Raw genomic sequence first — 18,129 nt, 5'->3', positions numbered from 1 at the left:
TAATACACACCACCGTAAAGACGGAGCAATGTTTTTCTCACAGCTGTTGGGCAGCATGAACGTGGCCATTCATGCAAGTCTGACCGGATCTGCACATGTTCACATTTCTCCCCAAACACTGATGCTATTTGTTCAGACTGTAGTTCTTTATATTCAGTTAGATGCAGAAGTTCATGTTACAAATAGCAGTTGTCAGTGTTGTGTGTTTTATCTGTTATTGGTTTTGTTATTATTGGACTGCAGGTATTTTATATCAAATGACAATTATCATCTTCCTCGGTCAAAAGATCCTGGTGAGGCATTCAGGACAGATGTCATGTTGTAGAAAACCTAGAATCAGTGTCCATGCATACTTTGCCTTGCAAATGAGGTATTTGCTTGTGAGGCTTGTTTATACATTTCCTATTTGTGGTCAGTAGATCTCCTCACTTAACCGCCGGAAATAAAAACAAGGGCACAATGTGTTGCTACAATTTGACCTTTTTGTACTCTGACAAAATAAACATTAAATCTTTTGCTATGGTTGGAGTCTCAAATTTTGCTGCAGTACCACTAGTCTTGTCAGCGTGGGAGTCACAATTCATTCATAGTGTCCCAAAGTGATCTGTACTCAAGTTCAATAATCATCAACATTGTACTGCTAGATTGCGTGTTAGTTATATAAGGTTCATCCAAATGTGGCCTGGTGGTGGTGTTGGATTATAGTCTACCCGGTCACCAAAATCAATGCATGTTGTCTATTAGATGTGCGAATGTACAAATCAAATTTCATAATAATTTGGACAAGGGGTTTCAGGGGTCTCAAGTAAAACAATAAAAATATAAAGCATCACATAATGCAATACCTAACCACATCTCCTCTTGAGGTGGTAATCTGAGCCAAATGCTGGTGAACTTCAGTCCATTGACCTTTTCCTCTCCTCCCTCTTTCTCTCGTACCATTATCTCTCTATCTCCTCCCCACAATCTCTGTCTTCTCTTCCTCTCACACGTTCCCTCATCTTTACTCTTAAATCCATGTGGATTCCCCTATTATAACTGCATTAATCAATCTTCATGGCTTCTGTCTCTTTCCTGTCATCTTACTGTCTCTTCCCTCTTTACTTCTGCAACAGGGCAAGCCGTGGATGGGAGGGGATGATGAGCCCCTGACTGGGTTTACCTGGAGAGGAGGCTGCGAGAGGGAGACCACAGGAATTCAGATCTGGAGCGAAGTCTTTGTGGTCGACAAGCCTGATGGCAGCAAGGTACACAGTTATTGAGCAAACGATACCATAAGTCCTTGTATCAGTTTGGTAAAAAAAGTGCACATGTTGGCAGTATAATTCGACTGTTTCATCTCGTCCCAACAGGTTGCAGTGCTCCTCGTTGACACTCAAGGAGCATTTGACAGCCAGTCCACCATAAAGGACTGTGCCACTGTGTTTGCCCTCAGCACTATGACCAGCTCTGTACAGGTGGGACTTTAAGTGATGTCTTGTCTGATAGTCTGCTGCTTTCCTTTCTCACAAAATATCATGTCTCATGTTGTTTCTTGGATTTCAGGTGTACAATCTGTCCCAGAACATACAGGAGGATGACCTGCAGCATTTGCAGGTAGGTGTCATGTCTTCCTCTCCTCCCAGGAGAAAGTGGCACCAAAGTTACAGTTACTCTTGTTTTCTGTTTATAATTTTTTTTCTTCTCCCATGTAGCTCTTCACAGAATATGGCCGGCTGGCAATGGAAGAGATCTACCTGAAACCTTTCCAGGTACTGACTGCTTCTGTTGACTGTGTGCATGCATGTAGTCCTAATGACATGTACCAATAAACATGCACCTTGTCCAGAAAATCTACCTACAGTGTACAATATGTGGCTGCGCAGCAAGTCATGTACTTCTATAATGTTAATATTTATGGGAACAATATCTATATCTGTAATTTGTCTTTGTGTCTCTGTGATGTTGGCGGTGTGTTTCAGTCCCTGATGTTTCTGATTCGTGACTGGAGTTATCCTTATGAACACGACTACGGGCTGGAAGGAGGCAACAACTTCCTCAACAAAAGACTACAGGTGAGAATCTTATTTAAATAAAGTTCAAAATGCAAATTTTATTTTTTGTCGCGGCAGAAAATAATTTTCGACCCTGATATTTCTACACATTTTTGAAGATATTTATGCAGCAGTTCACACACTCACTGCTCCTGTCAAACACACCGCACCTTTTTTTTCAAACAGCGCCAACATACTTCTGTGTCATCATCTGTTCAGGTGTGCGCAAATTTTGTGTGTGTGCACATTCCACACACTTTAGGAAGAAGAAAAAGTACAGACTTTCACTGTGAGAGTAAATAGTTGTCTGCTGACTCAGGTGAAACAGAACCAACACGAAGAGCTGCAGAATGTCCGGAGGCACATCCACTCCTGCTTCTCCAACATCGGCTGCTTCCTGCTGCCACATCCGGGCCTCAAGGTGGCCACCAACCCCTACTTTGACGGCCGGCTGAAAGGTGAGAAAACAGGAACAATGAACGTGAATAATGGAAGAGCTGTAGCTAAAACATGCTGGAATGAAATGTCATGTTTCAGAGGATTATCAAGGTGTGTGCTTGTGTGTTTCAGACATTGATGATGATTTTAAGAGGGCGCTGGCAGAACTGGTGCCTCTCCTCCTGGCCCCGGACCGACTGGTGGAGAAAGAGATTGGAGGGAACAAAGTCACCTGCAGAGATCTTCTGGAGTACTTCAAGGTCCTGCAGGATTTTATTAAAGTCCAGTAGTTTCACACTTATCTGTTTTAGATCGATAAAAGCCTCAAATTATACACTCTGCTGCCTAGTCTGCATAAGCTTTAGGGTGAATAAACGACACAAAATGTTTTGGGGTTTTAGCCACAGTTGACATGTACGAGTATTAATGGTTGTTAATTTTTTAAACAGCACCTCTGTGCAATACGTTTCCGAAAGTGAGTTGTAAAACAGTTCTTACCAGGCTGTTAGATTCCTTAGTGAACTGCCAGAATGTTAACACTGTACTGGAAAAACTGGTGTGATAATCTGTATTATTCTACATTCCTGCAGGCTTACATAAAAATCTACCAAGGGGAGGAACTGCCTCACCCAAAGTCCATGCTGCAGGTTAGTTACTGTCTGATCTTAAGAATGAGTCACACGTTTCAGGTTTTTTTTTGAATGTCATTGATTTCTCCTGTTTTTCAGGCGACAGCAGAAGCCAACAACCTGACTGCTGTGGCAGGAGCCAAAGACATGTACGGCAAGAACATGGAGCTGGTAAGGACATGCTTGTTTGTCACAGTCATTGTGAAGCACAATCATTTCAAAAGCCCAAAGGTTGCCAAAGACAAGCAGGTGTCATTGAGGGAGAGCAGGGTGTAGCCATGGTCAGAATTTTATATTGGTCACAGGAAGCTAGCAGCACACTGAACAGAATTGTTCAAATTTCATAATATCTAATAAAAAATCCTGCAAAACGGGGCCCAATGAATATCTAACTGGAGTTCCCTTGAGCCTTGATCCCTTCTGTCAGGTCAAGCTTTCTTCCTGTCATTTTCAGGTCTGCGGTGGGGACAAGCCATACATTGCCCCGGCTGACCTGGAGCGCTTCCACGAGGAGTTTCGAGAGCACTCGGTGCATTACTTCCGCTCCGTAAAGAAAATGGGCGGCGAGGAGTTCTGCCAGCGCTACCAGAGCCAGCTGGAGTCCGAGCTGGACGAGACCTACACCAACTTCTCCAAGCACAACGACGGCAAAAACATCTTCTACACCGCACGCACACCTGCCACGCTTTTCGCAGTCATGTTTGCCACCTACGTGGTGTCCGGCGTGACGGGCTTCATCGGGCTGAGCACCTTAGCTGTGCTGTCTAACCTGGTCATGGGCGTGGCGCTGCTTTCGCTCTGCGCCTGGGCGTATGTCAAGTATTCTGGAGAGTTTCGGGAGTTGGGAACGATGATAGATCTGGTGGCCGAGACACTCTGGGAACAGGTGGGTCGTCGATGAGGGAGTACTAAGTACAAGTATGATTTTTGTACTAAGCTTGAGTGATATCAACTACCTTAAAGGTCCCATGGCATGAAAAGTTCACTTTATGAGTTTTTTTTAATATTAATATGAGTTCCCCCAGCCTGCCTATGGTCCCCCAGTGGCTAGAAATGGCGATAGGTTTGAACCGAGCCCTGGGTATCCTGCTCGGCCTTTGAGAAAATGAAAGCTCAGATGGGCCGATCTGGAATCTTGCTCCTTATGACTTCATAAGGGGCAAGGTTACCTCCCCTTTCTTTGCTTTGCCTGCCTAGAGAATTTGGCCCACCCGAGAGAGAGACATCATGGCTTTCAAACGAGCAAAGTGGCAGTTGGTCAAGGCCACGCCCCCAGTCTCCACCTTGGCCCCCCCCTCTCCTCCTCAAAAGCTACAGACTCAGAAATGGCACATCCTAGGGAAAGCTCATTGTGGGACTGGCTCTAGTGGCTATCATTCTGCACCAAGGCTGATTTTCAGGAAAGAGACTTCAGATACAGAATTAGGGGACCATTAAGGTCTATTTAAAAGCATCCAAAGAGCACCATGTCATGGGACCTTTAAGCTAGAACACTTCAGGTTTTTCACCAGAAAAGCTCTGGAAATTAGAAATGTCATATAACCTCGTCAAATGTAGTTTTCCGTATTAGTTTGATTGGTGTTGCTTTTTTATTTCTAGGTGATTTTAAAAGCCAGAAAAACAAGATCCATCAGTCTTTATTTCCTTTGATTCACTGCATGATTATGATTGCCTTCACATGCTGTCATCCAGCTCATACACTCTTCATCACTTTTCACTCCCCCCCACCTCCCGGAAACGCTTTCATTCTTTCAGTTGTTGGCCTGCAGACTCGGCACTCAGGAGCACAAATATGAAGTCAAAGGGTGTTTCTGTGTTCCTTATCTATCTGACGTCTCCCTCCTTCCTCTCCTTTTGTGTCTCTTCCTCCCTCCCTGCTTTACAGAAGACGGTCAGAAAGGTGAGCGGTGTCGGTTCCCATTTCTCTGATCTTCTGCCTGCCTTTCCTTTTACTTTCTCCACCTTCTGCTACCAGTCTTCCTGTATTCTTTTCCTCTGTTTTGTTCAACATCTACCAAGTTTTCTCAGGCTTTAATCTCTCTCCTTATTTTTTTGTTACCTTTTTCTAGTTCCGCTTAATCTCTTCCCCAAATGTCTGGACAAATCTTTCTCATCTTTTATCCCTCGTGCTCCAGTGTCTGTCTTGCTGTCAGTCTTGTTTCTTGTTTTAACTCTCCCGTTCCTCCCTGCTGTCCTCTCAGGTGTTTTCCAAACTTTTGGAGCCTGTCAGGAGCCGCCTGGCTTGGCCCGTCTCTCTCCTCCCTTCATTCCCATCAGGAGCGATGCTGGGACTCCAAGCTCTGTCTCCTCTCAACAACAACTACTACAAGAAGATGAAATAGCTACTGGCCGAATTTACAGACTGTTAAACGTCCTTCTCATATCCAAACTTCCTTTGCTGGCTTCTTTTATTGTTAATGTTCAGTCCAATGGTGCTGGATTCTTATACTTTAACCCCTGGACACCCTCTGAACACTGGCAGGCCAGGATCGTCTCAGGATCTCATGGACGCCTGCCCAAATGGTTTATAATCATCTTGGATGGCTGATTTCTTTTTTTCTTTTGTTTTCTTTTTCAGTTGAAGCGGTTTTGTTCAGTTGTGAATCTTGGGTTTTGTTTCTGTGGTTGCCATTCTGGAGACTACATGCTGTTTTTGTTTCTTTATTTTCCCCTTAAACGTTTTCCCTAACCTTCTTTCTTTGTTTCATTGTTCCCTTTTATATATCTTTGTTATGTTTTTTGAGACCCGTTAACCTGATTTTGCTCTCGTCTCTCCCACAGGTTTTGAAGCCGCTAAGTGAACATTATATGGAAGACAACGTCAGACAGACGGTGGTTAACTCTATCAAAGCCAGCTTGACAGAGCAGAGCTCACAGCACACCAAGTTAAAGACTCACTGACGCTCTCCCTCCTCTACTCCCCCGTCATGTTCATCACCCTCCTGCCCACTCGCTCAATGTGTTCAATCCTAGAACAGTGAAACTAGTTCAACACCAAAGCTGACCCCTCTTTTATCCCCCTCCAAACGTCCATCATCACATCGCTGCCCCTCCCTCAATATTTGCTGTTGTGGACCTGTAGGCTCGCTGTCTGCCCTGCTCTTCATCGCCCTCTAGTGCCTCAGAGCAGAAACTGCAGCGTCATGAGAGGACCGAGCAGACGAGCCGGTGGTGACGCCTCTTGCCAAAACAGGACCTAAAGGACGGTCTTCTTCTCCGGTGTGCCATGCTGTGATAGATGCGTCTCATGTTGTAGACACACACACACACACACACTCACTTGCTGGTAGCAGACTGCGCTCGCTTCAGGATTGAGCTGTAATTCAGGGAAAACTGACACCGCCGTAGGCAACTGTTGTCAACAATGGATGCAAACTGAAACACTTTTCTGTGCATTGATCGTTTTGTCTTACAGGCCAGAGCTCAGTTCACTTTCTCTTCAGCCTGTTTATTAACGTTTCCTACAAGCACAAGTGATAATCAACTAATTATGACGGGATTTGTCGGGTTCATGTCTTTTTGTTAATTCAGTAAAATCAGGAATACCATTTCATTAATTCTACTGGAGTGGGAGTAAATCGAAAAGCCCGTCATGGACAAGCTGTCAAAGTTCCTTCCTGGTGAATTGCTGTCTTCTTGTACAAATCTGAACTGGAAATCAATCCAAACTGTATTTTTCCGTCTTCTGACACCACTAGTTCACTTGGCTGTCTCCCATTCATTTAGTTTAGTTAATCAAACTCTGGCCTCAGGTTGCTTCTACACATCTGTACGTATTCTTTCCCTTTAATGTTTTGTGACTGTAATCCTGAAGAGAACTGTAGGAAGCCTCGAGCCTCTCAGCTGATTTTGACATGTTTTTAATTTTAGGACTGACGTGTTTTATCTGGCCTTTGGCGTCTTGTAGCGGACCTGCCAGTGTTTGGCCCTCTGCATGGTGTTAAGAGCTACTGTGTTGTAGCATTAAGCTAGCTAAGAGCCTTTTAGAGTCCAAGCCTCTGTAGTCGCCGGGGAGGATGGTCTGTCATTTTGAACCATTTTCTCTTCCACCGCCTTTTATGAAGGCCACACTAGCCCTGGATGTTTCCCCTCACATGTTTAGGTCCTCGCTTCTTTCACTTTTGGGGAGTTTTTTTAGCTTAAACTCCTATTACACCTTTTTAGGAATAGTTAGACATTTTGGAAAATATTTTTTTTGAGTAAGTGTTGGTGGTGCCACTCATAGAAACGACAGCAGTTTTATTCTAACTCAGAAAAACTGAGTAAGCAGATCTCCCAAAATCAGTTTCTTTATGTGACCAGACGTGATTGTATCTACTGCCTTTTTGCTGTTCCTTCTCTAGAGTTGGATACATCTGAGTCACTCTGTTGACCATTTCTCTGTCAGAGCTGGGTCTCCTGAAAGCAGCTTAATAAAATGTGGTCACTCCACAATAGAGACCTGATGTAATGTTATTAAATTGACTGAAACCTGAACCCCCCCCCCCCCTTTATATTTCTCACAGCTGCTCTTCTGTGTGAGCTTTTTTATTGATTCCATCCACATTTCTCACCTCAATCGCCAGTCTCATTGTGTACAGCCTCTCTCTTTCTGTGTTCACATATTACCAATCGGGCATGTATGTTGGATTAAATATTTAAATAAACTTTGTATACATTTTATAGTGAATCAGTTGACAATGGCTTTGTTTTTTGATCAATTTAACAGTCTGTGGTTTAAGAATAAGTTGCTGCTTTAGGGCTTACACTAGTTAAATCTCCTTTTCATGAGGACGGACGTTAATAGAGATGTGGTGTGAATATTTGGATTCTGATAGGAAAATCATTTGTGACGAGTGGGTTGGAGACGATGTCTGTCTGCCTTTTAAAGATATCTCCGGTAATTTATTTTTGAATCGAATGTTTACCTTAAGAATAAATCCTGAATTCAATTATTTTGGCTCCTTTTTGTCTGTTCTTCTATAGGATTGTTTATTGGAAAAGGTGAACCAACTTAACATTAGTTTTTCTCCATTGCCTTTTTTTTCTTTTTTTTTTTCTCTTCTTTCATATAAACACAATTTTCAAGACCCATTCCTTGTCATATGTCCAAACGAGTTCCTCACAACACTAAACACAATGCATCTAATGCACAAATCTGTCTTATGAAAATAAAGCTCTATAATGCCCGAAAATAATCCTAAAAAAAATAATGAATGCCTTACTGTAAAAGCACTTTATGCTGCATTTCTTATATTGAAGGTGCTGTACAAATAGTCATATAAGCAGTTCTTTCCTTCAGGGTGCTTACAGCTGCAACCACCACTCAGGGAAGTATAGCCTGAGAGAAATCACAGGCAGCTGCTACGGTTAAGTAAACTGGGGCTAAGTTAATGCAGTTAACTTGGGTTCATTTTAAGAAATGTGTTGAAGCTATGGAGAAAAACTAATGGGAAATCTGTTTTTTTATATTTAATATCATTGAGTTAGTCTTCCATTTCAGAGCAGTGAGTAGTGCTTTCCCTGAGTTAAGACTTGCCTAATCAACGGCCTTGTTTCATAAAGGGTCGCTGAGCAGTTGCCAAGAAATACATTTTTCGGTGACGAACACTGAGGCGTATTCTCGTTGACTGCATTATTCAGTCACATGCAGACGCAGCACAAGGGAAAGATCAGCGGGCATGATCAGCTGAGTAACGCTGCCAGTTTATTCTGGACATTCAAGTGAATTAAGTAAAGAGCCGTTTGTCAGATGCTTTATAAATAATTTCTTCATTACCAGATCATCTCTAACCTATTCAACTGCTGAAATGTCAAGCAGTGTGTTTCCAAAAATGACCAGAAGCAGGAGCCAGATTCTTAAAAATACAGTTTTTTATTTTATCACAGAACTTTTTTGAAGCTGCAATATAAGTAACTTTTTAATGGTGCATGACTGACCAATGTGCTTTAAAAAAAAAAAAAAAAAAAAAAACAGGCAGGTAGGATATACAGCTGGAATTATCAGTAATATTTGGACAACAAAAGCATCCAAAATGCCACAAAAAATATAACACTGATCGGCACAAGGTGTTTTACCTCCTCATTCATAACACCAACTCAGCGAGAGCCAAGTCGTAAAGTTTAAAAAAAAACATACTAAAAACTATTTGGATACAAAACTTATGAAAACATGTTTAAATGAGAAATGTCACAGGCTCATGAAGGCGAAAGAATGAGATTTAAAAAGTTTCCCAATCTCACTCACAAATGGTGCATTTCACGTCACTGACGGCTGCATATTTTCTTTTTGCTGCGTTCAAAATTACATTGTGGCAAAATCTGTTTATCAGGAAGACACAGTAACAGTGAAAACTTCAACATGTGGACTGAAAAATCGAGACAGAAAACGTGACCTCTGTGTTTTCAGACAAACCAAACAGACCCACACTGGTACTTCAACTATAACTAAAAACAAACACCACTCTCTAAGATAACGAATATTCAGCAGATTGATTGAAACATGGTCTTTAAGATCTAGTCCAGCCTTACATTCTTTGAGAATTTACTCATTTGTTATGAGGAAGTTTACAAATACGAGTGACCCAAATTGACAAGTAGATCGAGGGAGTGAAGCGGTTTACACAAGGCACATGGATAATGGTAATCTCCCTTCAAAGTTCATAATTTTCCCATTTTTTATGTATTTGGCTTGATCAAAGTTAAAAAGCTGCACATGTCCAGAGTGAAGTCATATAAATAAATTTAAAAAAAAATCAGTTTACAAACTGATGGGTTAAATTTAAAGGTTTATATAGATGAGCCGAACAGCAGAATCTAAGAGCCTCATTAATAAAAATCTGTTAAGACTTTATGCACACACCATCATAACTTCATAGGATTTCTAAAGTTAAAGAAATGTATAACTTTACAAGCCATTGATAGGATACATAGGAATGAGGCTCGAGGATACTGCGTGTACGGGACCTCTTCATTAACACTGGGGTCGAGATTCGGGAGATCCGGGGAAACTTAAAACACACCTTGAAGAGTTTCTGCTGTCACAACGAGTCCACTGCAACGGATTCTCTACACTTTTGGTTTCTATTTGCTTGTTAAGTTGCACTATGAACTCTTCAATTCCATCAGAGAAGCAACCCGTTTGATCAATGGCATCGAGATAACTAATATTCAGTTAACATGTTTCAGCTTATATTGTTGCCGAGATGGCTACGGTATATGAGATAAGTCTCTACTGTACACTTCAGAAGACTGGATATCCTCTAGTCTTCTAATCTGCCGTGCTGTCTCCACTCAGTCGGAGATTGTTGTAGAGAAGCACGGCTCTCCCATGACGGGTTCAGACAGGGAGAGGGTTTGAGGGCGGGGTGGTCTAATCTAAGTCTACATCTACTGATGGTTTGACTGGAGATCTTTTAGATCAGGGCCCGGAAAGCAAATGAGACTGCAGCGCCCAGCGCCAAGCCGAGGGACAAGAAGAAGGCCATGATGGCCCCGGCCGTCTCCGCCTCATGCTGGGAGACCTTCCTGTACAGAGACAACAGAGGGACAACATTCATTAGGAAGGAGTGAGTTCCCCATGAAACACAATGTTAGATGTGGCATCACTTGAAGGAATAGTTCAACATTATATTAGTATTCACTTTCTTTCCATGAATTAGATGACTTTATGACATTGTTTGATTCAAGGTTGTGTGAAGAATGTGTGGTTCTTACTTGGGTCCGAAGCACATGCAGAGACTGGCCAGGTATCCGTTGGAGAAGGAGAAGAAGATCATGAAGATGATGTACCAGGCGTCGTGGCCAAACACCAAAGGGAGGTAGTAACGGGGCTGGACGTTACACAGCATGAAGAGAGGGACGAAGACGATCCGCAGACCAACCAGGACAGGAAGCCACATGCTGTCTTTGCCCGGCTGGGGGGAGGGGGAGGGGGAGAGAGAGCGAGAGAGAGAGAGAGAGAGAGAGAGACACACACACACACAGAAATTAATACTAACACTAACATACTTTTGTGTGTTTTTATTTCCCACGGACACTGAATACATACAGTACATGTACAGGATATGTGTGCACATACACTGAATACTATGGGTGCTTTATTGGGAGAAACTGGGACAGAGCTGTTTAAAGACATGACAGATCAAAGGACAGGAAGTCACAAAAGCACCTCAGTGGAAAGCGTCAGCATCAGTGCCGTCTAATGACGGTAAATAAACTCACATGATCCTGGAGCAGCTGACTGCTGTTATCTGCACTAATAACAGGCTGCATTCCGATGTAGATCAGACTGGGTTAACTGACCATACTCCGTTTGGACTAAATGAATTGATTACATTTGATTATTACCTCTGGATCGCAGCAAATTAGACTTGTTTGTAAATTTATTTTCTTGACAAACCTTTGAGAGATCTGTGTCAGAAAAGAAGCTTATATTTGACGGACAAAAAGGAAAAGGGCCATGGGACAATCAACTGGTGAAAATAACACTAGACAGCCGGATACGCCAAGAGTCTTATTAACGCTTGTAAGGAAAAGTCTTCATGACAACAGACACAAGACCCAGATTCTTCTTCGCAGTTTAAAAACCTCAAAAGCTGCCATCCTTTATCCAGATGTGCATGTAAGAGAAGAAGGAGCAAACCTTCAACAACACCGTCACTCTTCTCTGACCCCCCAAAACCACTTCCTTCACACAGCACGCACACACACGCTTTTTATCCAAAACAAATCTCCGATCTCATCAACAAAACGTGTCTCCTTTATTTTGACCCCAAGTTCCAAGACTGATGTTTTTCCACCATTCACCCATGGTGATGTAATGTATTCGTGTGTAAACATGTTATGCAGCTAAAGGCTTCCATTAAGTGTGCCTGTTGCTGTCCATAGCGCTATTCGCCCGCCAGACAACAGCAGTTCATACTAAATATTTTGAACTCTATAAAAGGCAAACGTGTTTATAAACTATAGTCCTATTCTTTAATTGATTTGTTGTTTGGGCTGCGTGAGCAAGCAAAGGTTAAGCACTGGTCACTAGGCCGGCACACGATTAATAGTAATAAATACTATACTTTTATTTTTAAATGACTTCAAATTATTTTCATATATATATATATATATATATTCATTTAATTTTACGAGCCGACTGCATCTCAAACGCTACGACTTTCTAGAGCCCGACCGATATTATTGACCGATATTAAGCATTTCCCGATCTATTGGTATCGGCATTATGAGCGTTGACGTTGCACAGTTTCTCCACCCGAGGGCAACGTCCCAGTTGGCAACACTGATTTTTTTTTTGTTATGCGTTTTTGTTCAAAGGAATTTAAGTTTCATATCTTAAGTTTATATTTTTATACATTTTACCTATCCAAACTTTTTATATATTTTGATGTTCCTCTGTTCTGTTGTGACAATAAAACAAATTTTTATCCTATTATTTTAGTGAGAACTCTAACTACAAATAACTAATGTCAGGGAAATCTGTTTATGTTTTATAACGCGTTTCTGGATTAAAAATAAAAATAAAATAGGCCAATATATCGGCATATCAGATTTTTTAAATAACCAAATATTTGTATTGGTATCGGCCTTAAAAATCCTTTATCAGTCGGGCTCTACTGCTTTCTTCTGTGAGTTTTAAACATAGATCGTATAAAATAGGTTTTAAAGCGCTGCATTGCGCTCCCTTCTCTCCATTAAAGCCACTATGTTTGAAGGCTTGTGGTGATGCGCAATTAACTATATGTACCAAAAACTACATGTTTGGTACTGCCAATTTGTTTTGTCATGATTCATGTGTGCATTAAACCTTACACTTCGTGAGAAAAAAGAATCGTGATATCAAATCCAAGCGAAAAAAAAAAACGTGATTCAAATTTTTCCCCGAATCATGCAGGCGTACTGGTCACTGTCATTATTACAAACTGGTACATTTTGAAATATGCTCCAGTAGAATTTTACACCTTAGTAGCAGCATACATTAAGTAACTGTAGGTCCTTCTGAGAATACCAGGTGGTTATGACAAGCACTGTCGATAAAACATGTTACTGACCCACAAGCAGACGGCCGTCAGACTCCTGCCAGCCCAATCCATCAAGTTAAAGAGGAGGAAACAGGACACAGGGATGAAGTAAGTATCTGAAAACGAAGCAAAACAAACAAAGTTGTTGTTAACAACAACCAGACTGCCGATGTCTGTGCTTGAAAGAAAACATCAACTTGGGTGGGGGCTTGAAAGCTGGAGCTAAGAAGTTTATAGCTTTCTCGTTTAGGGAGGTTGTCAGCTTGGACTCACAGCACTTACTGTGTATACCACAGAATCCTTAGAAACGTCTCAAACTATTTCCATAAAATCTTTTGCTGTGACCCCGGGTTGTGTGAATCCAAGCAGACAGCTTCCTGTGCTACAGGACAACGCCTATAGGGAATAGAGGATTTAACAAAAGGCAGACTTTCCGTGGAGTATTCCTTAAGAGGGTGCTTAATAAGGATTAAAACTAATTTCAGTATTTTTACAGGGAAAAGTTATGCAGCATTAGAAAAAGGAAAAGGAAAGATCCCAGTGATGTCTCAGTTTTGTCTCGGCGTGTTGGAGACAATATTTCCTTTTTGATAATAGTAAATAGTAAAATGATGTAAATAAGTTTTAACTATTTCTGTTTGTCTACCAACTTGGTTTCGTTATTTAAAAGACAAAACGCCCTTATTGTCTGAGGTTAAGAGTTAAAATCGGCCCAGCTTTTTGGAGGGAAACAAAATTAAGTTTATTCCAAAAAATGTTTGGTAACAATGTTTGGTAACAGGGACAAGGACTTGGCAGTTACCCCTATCAAATGTCCCATAATCATAGTTATGCCTCACTAGCTGAGTTTCCGTTGTCCGGTAATTATCGGAATAAAATGATGAGGCCCGGGAATTGTAATTGTCTCCGGTCATAATTTAATTTAACACAATTTGATTTGTGTTAAAATGAATAGGCTAAAGTGATTTTCATATATCTTTTGTTCTTTGGGTTTCATTTAAAAAAATAACTGTAGCATATCCGATAAAGGAAAAACAACATGACACACTCTGATTTGATGCAGTTCTCTATTGTAATTTACAAAACTACAACACTGTGACATCCAAGCAGGAAAGTCAAAACCCAAGCCATGGCGAAACAAGAAAATATTGTGAATTACTTTATGAAACCGAGCAGCGTCCGGTCTAACGTAAATTAAGCCAGGGAATTGCCAGCGAGGACGATTCGGCACCAGTTACAAAATATTTGACCGGTAAAATGAATCCTTACAGGTCACATGACCGGCACCAATTGTTTTCTAGCGGAAACACTTTTCACTAGCTACTGCAGCAGTGTAGCTTTGTATGGATGTTAGAAATGGCGACTCACCCCAGGCGCCTCCATTTGCTACCGTCGACTCGACATCCACTGTCACGGCTGGGAATGTTCCGATGGTGACAGTGAAGATGAAGCACACTGACAGAGCCATCACCCATATCTGATTAGACAGCACAAGACGAACATAATCATTATTATGTAGTTATGTAAGTAGAAGGTGGAAACTGCATAAAGTGGTCCTGAGAATGAAGCTGCTTATCTCTAACTAGTGATGGGAATGACTGACTGACATTACTGGTCAATCTGACAGAAACTAGTGAAGTTTGAAATGGTGAGAATGTTTCATAGCACAGGTGTCTTGCCTCTTTAACTGTGTATGCAATGCTTTTCTGGCATCCATTAAATGAAGTTGTCTTCATATTGTATCTCCCAAAGTGAGCAAGTCATTTCACCTGTTTGAAGATGTTTAACACAGACACGGTGGGTTTGGCCTCGTCCTCCATCAGACTCACCACCGGTCGCTTCTCTGCTGGACTTTCTGAAAAAGAAAGAAACAAATACCTCTCTATCATTAAGTTGGTCAAGTGACACATGGGAGTTAAGAACATAATTTTACAACATTTGAGTGGATGTACGCACAGGTTTTCAATTGTAATGTAACATAGGGTTCCCATTACACTCTCAAACATTAGTAGGTAAAGTTTTGATATTAATAAATGTCTGTAACGTTTAAGCCACTGACAAATGAGTTGTTACAAAGCTAAATAAGACTATCAGCTCCACACAACTCCACCTGTATTTCTCAGTATGGCTATGTTTAGAAGACGGTGTCGCCCGGTGACTTTCCCACGCAGAAACTCAAGAGAAGATAATTACCTCTTCTGAAGAGTCTGACATGTTTGTTATAATCCTCCACATCCTCCTTGGCTACTAGCAATTGCGTGGGGAAGGGGTGGGGGGCAATGCGCTTGTATCATGTGGACACGTCAACAGAGTTTTGTTGTCATTACTTAGAATTCCTCACGGGGGTGGCAGAAACTACGCACTATAGCTTTATTGCTAGAGAATCACACTAGTCGAGTTGTCTCCAAAACACAAACTGAAAAAAAACTTTCATTGTTCATTTGGCTTTCCAAACCCTTTGGGTGTAAAGGAGACACTTATATAACAACCAGAAAATAATTAAAATGGCATGTCTGACAAAAAAGTAACGTCCTATGATAAGGTTATATTATGATGATAGCTTTTTTCTGTTCTTTTTTTTTTACAGAGAAGTAAAAGTCCTGCTTCTGCACAGACAATGTCAGGCGACTCGCAGTTTGAGTGCTTTCTAGGCTTGGACGGACACGAAACCTTTCTGGTTGAATCACCCGTGTCAAAGGATGAGCAACTTTGTAGGAAAATGTCTGGTCCTTTGATAAAAGTCAAAAAGGTACAAGCAGTAGTACATAAAATCAAAAATGAAAAGTGACCTAAAGTACAATTCCCAAAGATGATTTCTCTAAAAACCCTAAAGGCTAAAACTCTGTACTCTGATAGAAACCCAATAACATTCAGCCAATTAAAATCCTTAAGAGCCATCAAACACACCAAACAAATAAGAAAAAAGATGTCCATGACATGAACCTATCGTGTTATTAAGTTATCCAAGAGACAACCTTGTGTTTGTGTTGGGGGCGTCATTTGAAGAAAATTTTCATCCATGCTAATTTTTGGAAACTTGAGCCTGAATTTCTGAGCAGGCCTGTAAGCATACTGCACATACCTTTCTTGAGTAAGTCCATCTTGTTCTCCTCATCGGCAGAGGGTCTGGATCCATTACTCTCCATGTGGTACTGGAAAAACTCCTGTTACCAAAAACAGCAACCATAATGAGGTATTTCGACTCAGCCAGCACAGTCGATTAAGGAAGCAGGGAGCACATGTTCCCTGAGATGCTGTAAGTTCTAACTGATGTGTTATCTATTACCTCACAGAGAATAGAGTTTGGACCTTTTTCCAAAATGGTACAAATTTAATGAAAAATGGGAACACATTATCAAGTGGTTTTAAACAAACACTTGATAAAAAGACACTATAAAACCATGTTTAATTTAGAGAAGTTGAGTTCTTACCATCCTGGGCAGAACGAGGTAGGACATTATGGCCAGGAGAATAACAACACAGGCTGTGATGAAGTAACCAAAAGCGCTGTCCTGAAGGGCTGATCCAGCTACAAAGAAAAACACAGAATATAAATGTTTGCCATTTTTCAAAGACTCAAAGATTATCAAAATAATTGCAGATTATTTTTCAGTTGCTCTACTAACCAATTACTCGACTAAACATTTCAGCTCTGAATTGTGGTGTATATGAGACTGAACCAACTCAGACACAAACATTGGCTTAAAGACCTTAAGGAAAACCACAGCCTCAAAAATGACCATCGGTTTTAATGAAAACTCTCAAATTTGATGCAGCCTGACATCTTTGGAAATGTCAAGCACTCACTCAAACTGCATTTGTTTGATGAGAGATTGATAACAAGATGGATGTGATCCAGCTGATACAGCTCAACTACATGAGCATGGCTGAGTCAGCACACAGAGAAAATCTGGCAGAATTAATCCCGAGTGCCGAAAGGACAGCCAAGCAACTAATTTGGTTTCCATAATGGCCGGGAGAATTAAAAGAGCAGCTAACAAAAAATATTGTTTAATCACTCAACATTTGGCTGACCCTTTACCAAAACAAAATTAATCATTTAACATATTTAATACCTAACAATATTTTAGTAAATGTGGGTTTCAGACTTCCACTTAAGAGCAAAAATAAACTCATTATTAGCCACAAAGTTTAATTCATTATTTTATAAAAAGTTAGAATTACAAATTGTGCAAGATATGGGGAGTCTTATTTCTAAAAATGCTATTGTAGTAGAGCAGGTGTGCGCAGAAAACACAAAACTTTCAACTTTTGAAACACCTCCTAAAAGGATAATGTAGGTGTGTGTGTTGTAAGTTTTTTTCCCCCCGCATTTTGTCCACCTCTTGTGTATCCATATTTCTATTGCTAAAAGAAGAGGTGTACTAGAGCTTTGTGTGTGTGAGACATACAGGCCAGTGCGCAGATCATGGAGAAAGCAGCGAAGGTGCCGGCCAGCCCCTGTCCACTCATGATGGGAGTGGTGTAGGAGGCAGGCAGAATCCCCGCCAGCCCGAACAAACTGCCCTGAAGAATTGCCCCAAACGCTGGGGATAGGAAAAGGATGTTTAAGAATTAGTATACTTAAAAGAGTCACTGTGACACAGAAAAAAAAAAAACACATTGTCCCATAGCAACAGTAAAAAGAGGCCCATGAAAATAAACTGCTGTCACAAACAGACAGATGACATCCTTTATGAAAACACATAGAGCAAAGAAATTGTTTTACATTACTTTTATATAACTTGTTTCTCTCACTTTACACAAAGTTGTAGCCAATAAGGTTTTTTCATAAAAACTTGCATTACAACCGTTCATACAGCAACTTTGGCACTTAATCAGCTGCAGGAATCTTGTAACATATGTCCACTAAGAGGAATGTGCCGACGTGGACATCAAAGCTTTAAGGTCACGAGGTCCTCCCCTCTAAATCAAACATGATGTGAGATTTCAGACTGTGTTCTAAATCTCAATGTGGTAGAGAATGAATGTATGTATGTATGTATGTATGTATGTATGTAT

The 18,129-nt window shown here is 41.0% G+C and overlaps 2 protein-coding genes across 7 annotated transcripts in view; one reads left to right on the top strand and one right to left on the bottom strand.

Annotated features, from left to right (window-relative positions):
- Positions 1 to 8,034, top strand: part of atl2 (atlastin GTPase 2) — a 16,063-nt gene extending 8,029 nt beyond the window's left edge. The window contains exons 4-16 of one of the 3 annotated variants that reach the window (XM_032540966.1): positions 1,116 to 1,247; positions 1,353 to 1,457; positions 1,546 to 1,596; positions 1,695 to 1,751; positions 1,962 to 2,054; positions 2,353 to 2,491; positions 2,604 to 2,731; positions 3,062 to 3,118; positions 3,200 to 3,271; positions 3,555 to 3,986; positions 4,986 to 5,000; positions 5,302 to 5,623; positions 5,882 to 8,034. In XM_032540966.1, the coding sequence (XP_032396857.1) occupies positions 1,116 to 1,247; positions 1,353 to 1,457; positions 1,546 to 1,596; positions 1,695 to 1,751; positions 1,962 to 2,054; positions 2,353 to 2,491; positions 2,604 to 2,731; positions 3,062 to 3,118; positions 3,200 to 3,271; positions 3,555 to 3,986; positions 4,986 to 5,000; positions 5,302 to 5,442 (1,422 nt within the window). In that variant the 3' untranslated portion in view covers positions 5,443 to 5,623; positions 5,882 to 8,034. The remainder of the gene's footprint in view (positions 1 to 1,115; positions 1,248 to 1,352; positions 1,458 to 1,545; positions 1,597 to 1,694; positions 1,752 to 1,961; positions 2,055 to 2,352; positions 2,492 to 2,603; positions 2,732 to 3,061; positions 3,119 to 3,199; positions 3,272 to 3,554; positions 3,987 to 4,985; positions 5,001 to 5,301; positions 5,624 to 5,881) is intronic. The other 2 variants (XM_032540967.1, XM_032540968.1) reach the window with 2 other exon arrangements.
- Positions 8,035 to 9,046: 1,012 nt separating this feature from the next.
- The window catches only part of LOC116705102 (equilibrative nucleoside transporter 1), a 37,477-nt gene continuing 28,394 nt past the window's right edge, over positions 9,047 to 18,129 (bottom strand). For all 4 annotated transcript variants that reach the window (XM_032540976.1, XM_032540974.1, XM_032540973.1 and 1 more), the window contains exons 6-13: positions 17,520 to 17,654; positions 16,539 to 16,636; positions 16,190 to 16,271; positions 14,877 to 14,962; positions 14,476 to 14,584; positions 13,138 to 13,223; positions 10,796 to 10,995; positions 9,047 to 10,606 (exon numbers count right to left, since the gene is read on the bottom strand). In XM_032540976.1, the coding sequence (XP_032396867.1) occupies positions 10,495 to 10,606; positions 10,796 to 10,995; positions 13,138 to 13,223; positions 14,476 to 14,584; positions 14,877 to 14,962; positions 16,190 to 16,271; positions 16,539 to 16,636; positions 17,520 to 17,654 (908 nt within the window). In that variant the 3' untranslated portion in view covers positions 9,047 to 10,494. The remainder of the gene's footprint in view (positions 10,607 to 10,795; positions 10,996 to 13,137; positions 13,224 to 14,475; positions 14,585 to 14,876; positions 14,963 to 16,189; positions 16,272 to 16,538; positions 16,637 to 17,519; positions 17,655 to 18,129) is intronic.

Source organism: Etheostoma spectabile, chromosome 17 (genome assembly GCF_008692095.1).
Source record: "Etheostoma spectabile isolate EspeVRDwgs_2016 chromosome 17, UIUC_Espe_1.0, whole genome shotgun sequence".
Lineage (NCBI taxonomy): Eukaryota > Metazoa > Chordata > Actinopteri > Perciformes > Percidae > Etheostoma > Etheostoma spectabile.
This window is presented reverse-complemented; position numbering and strand designations above follow the sequence as displayed.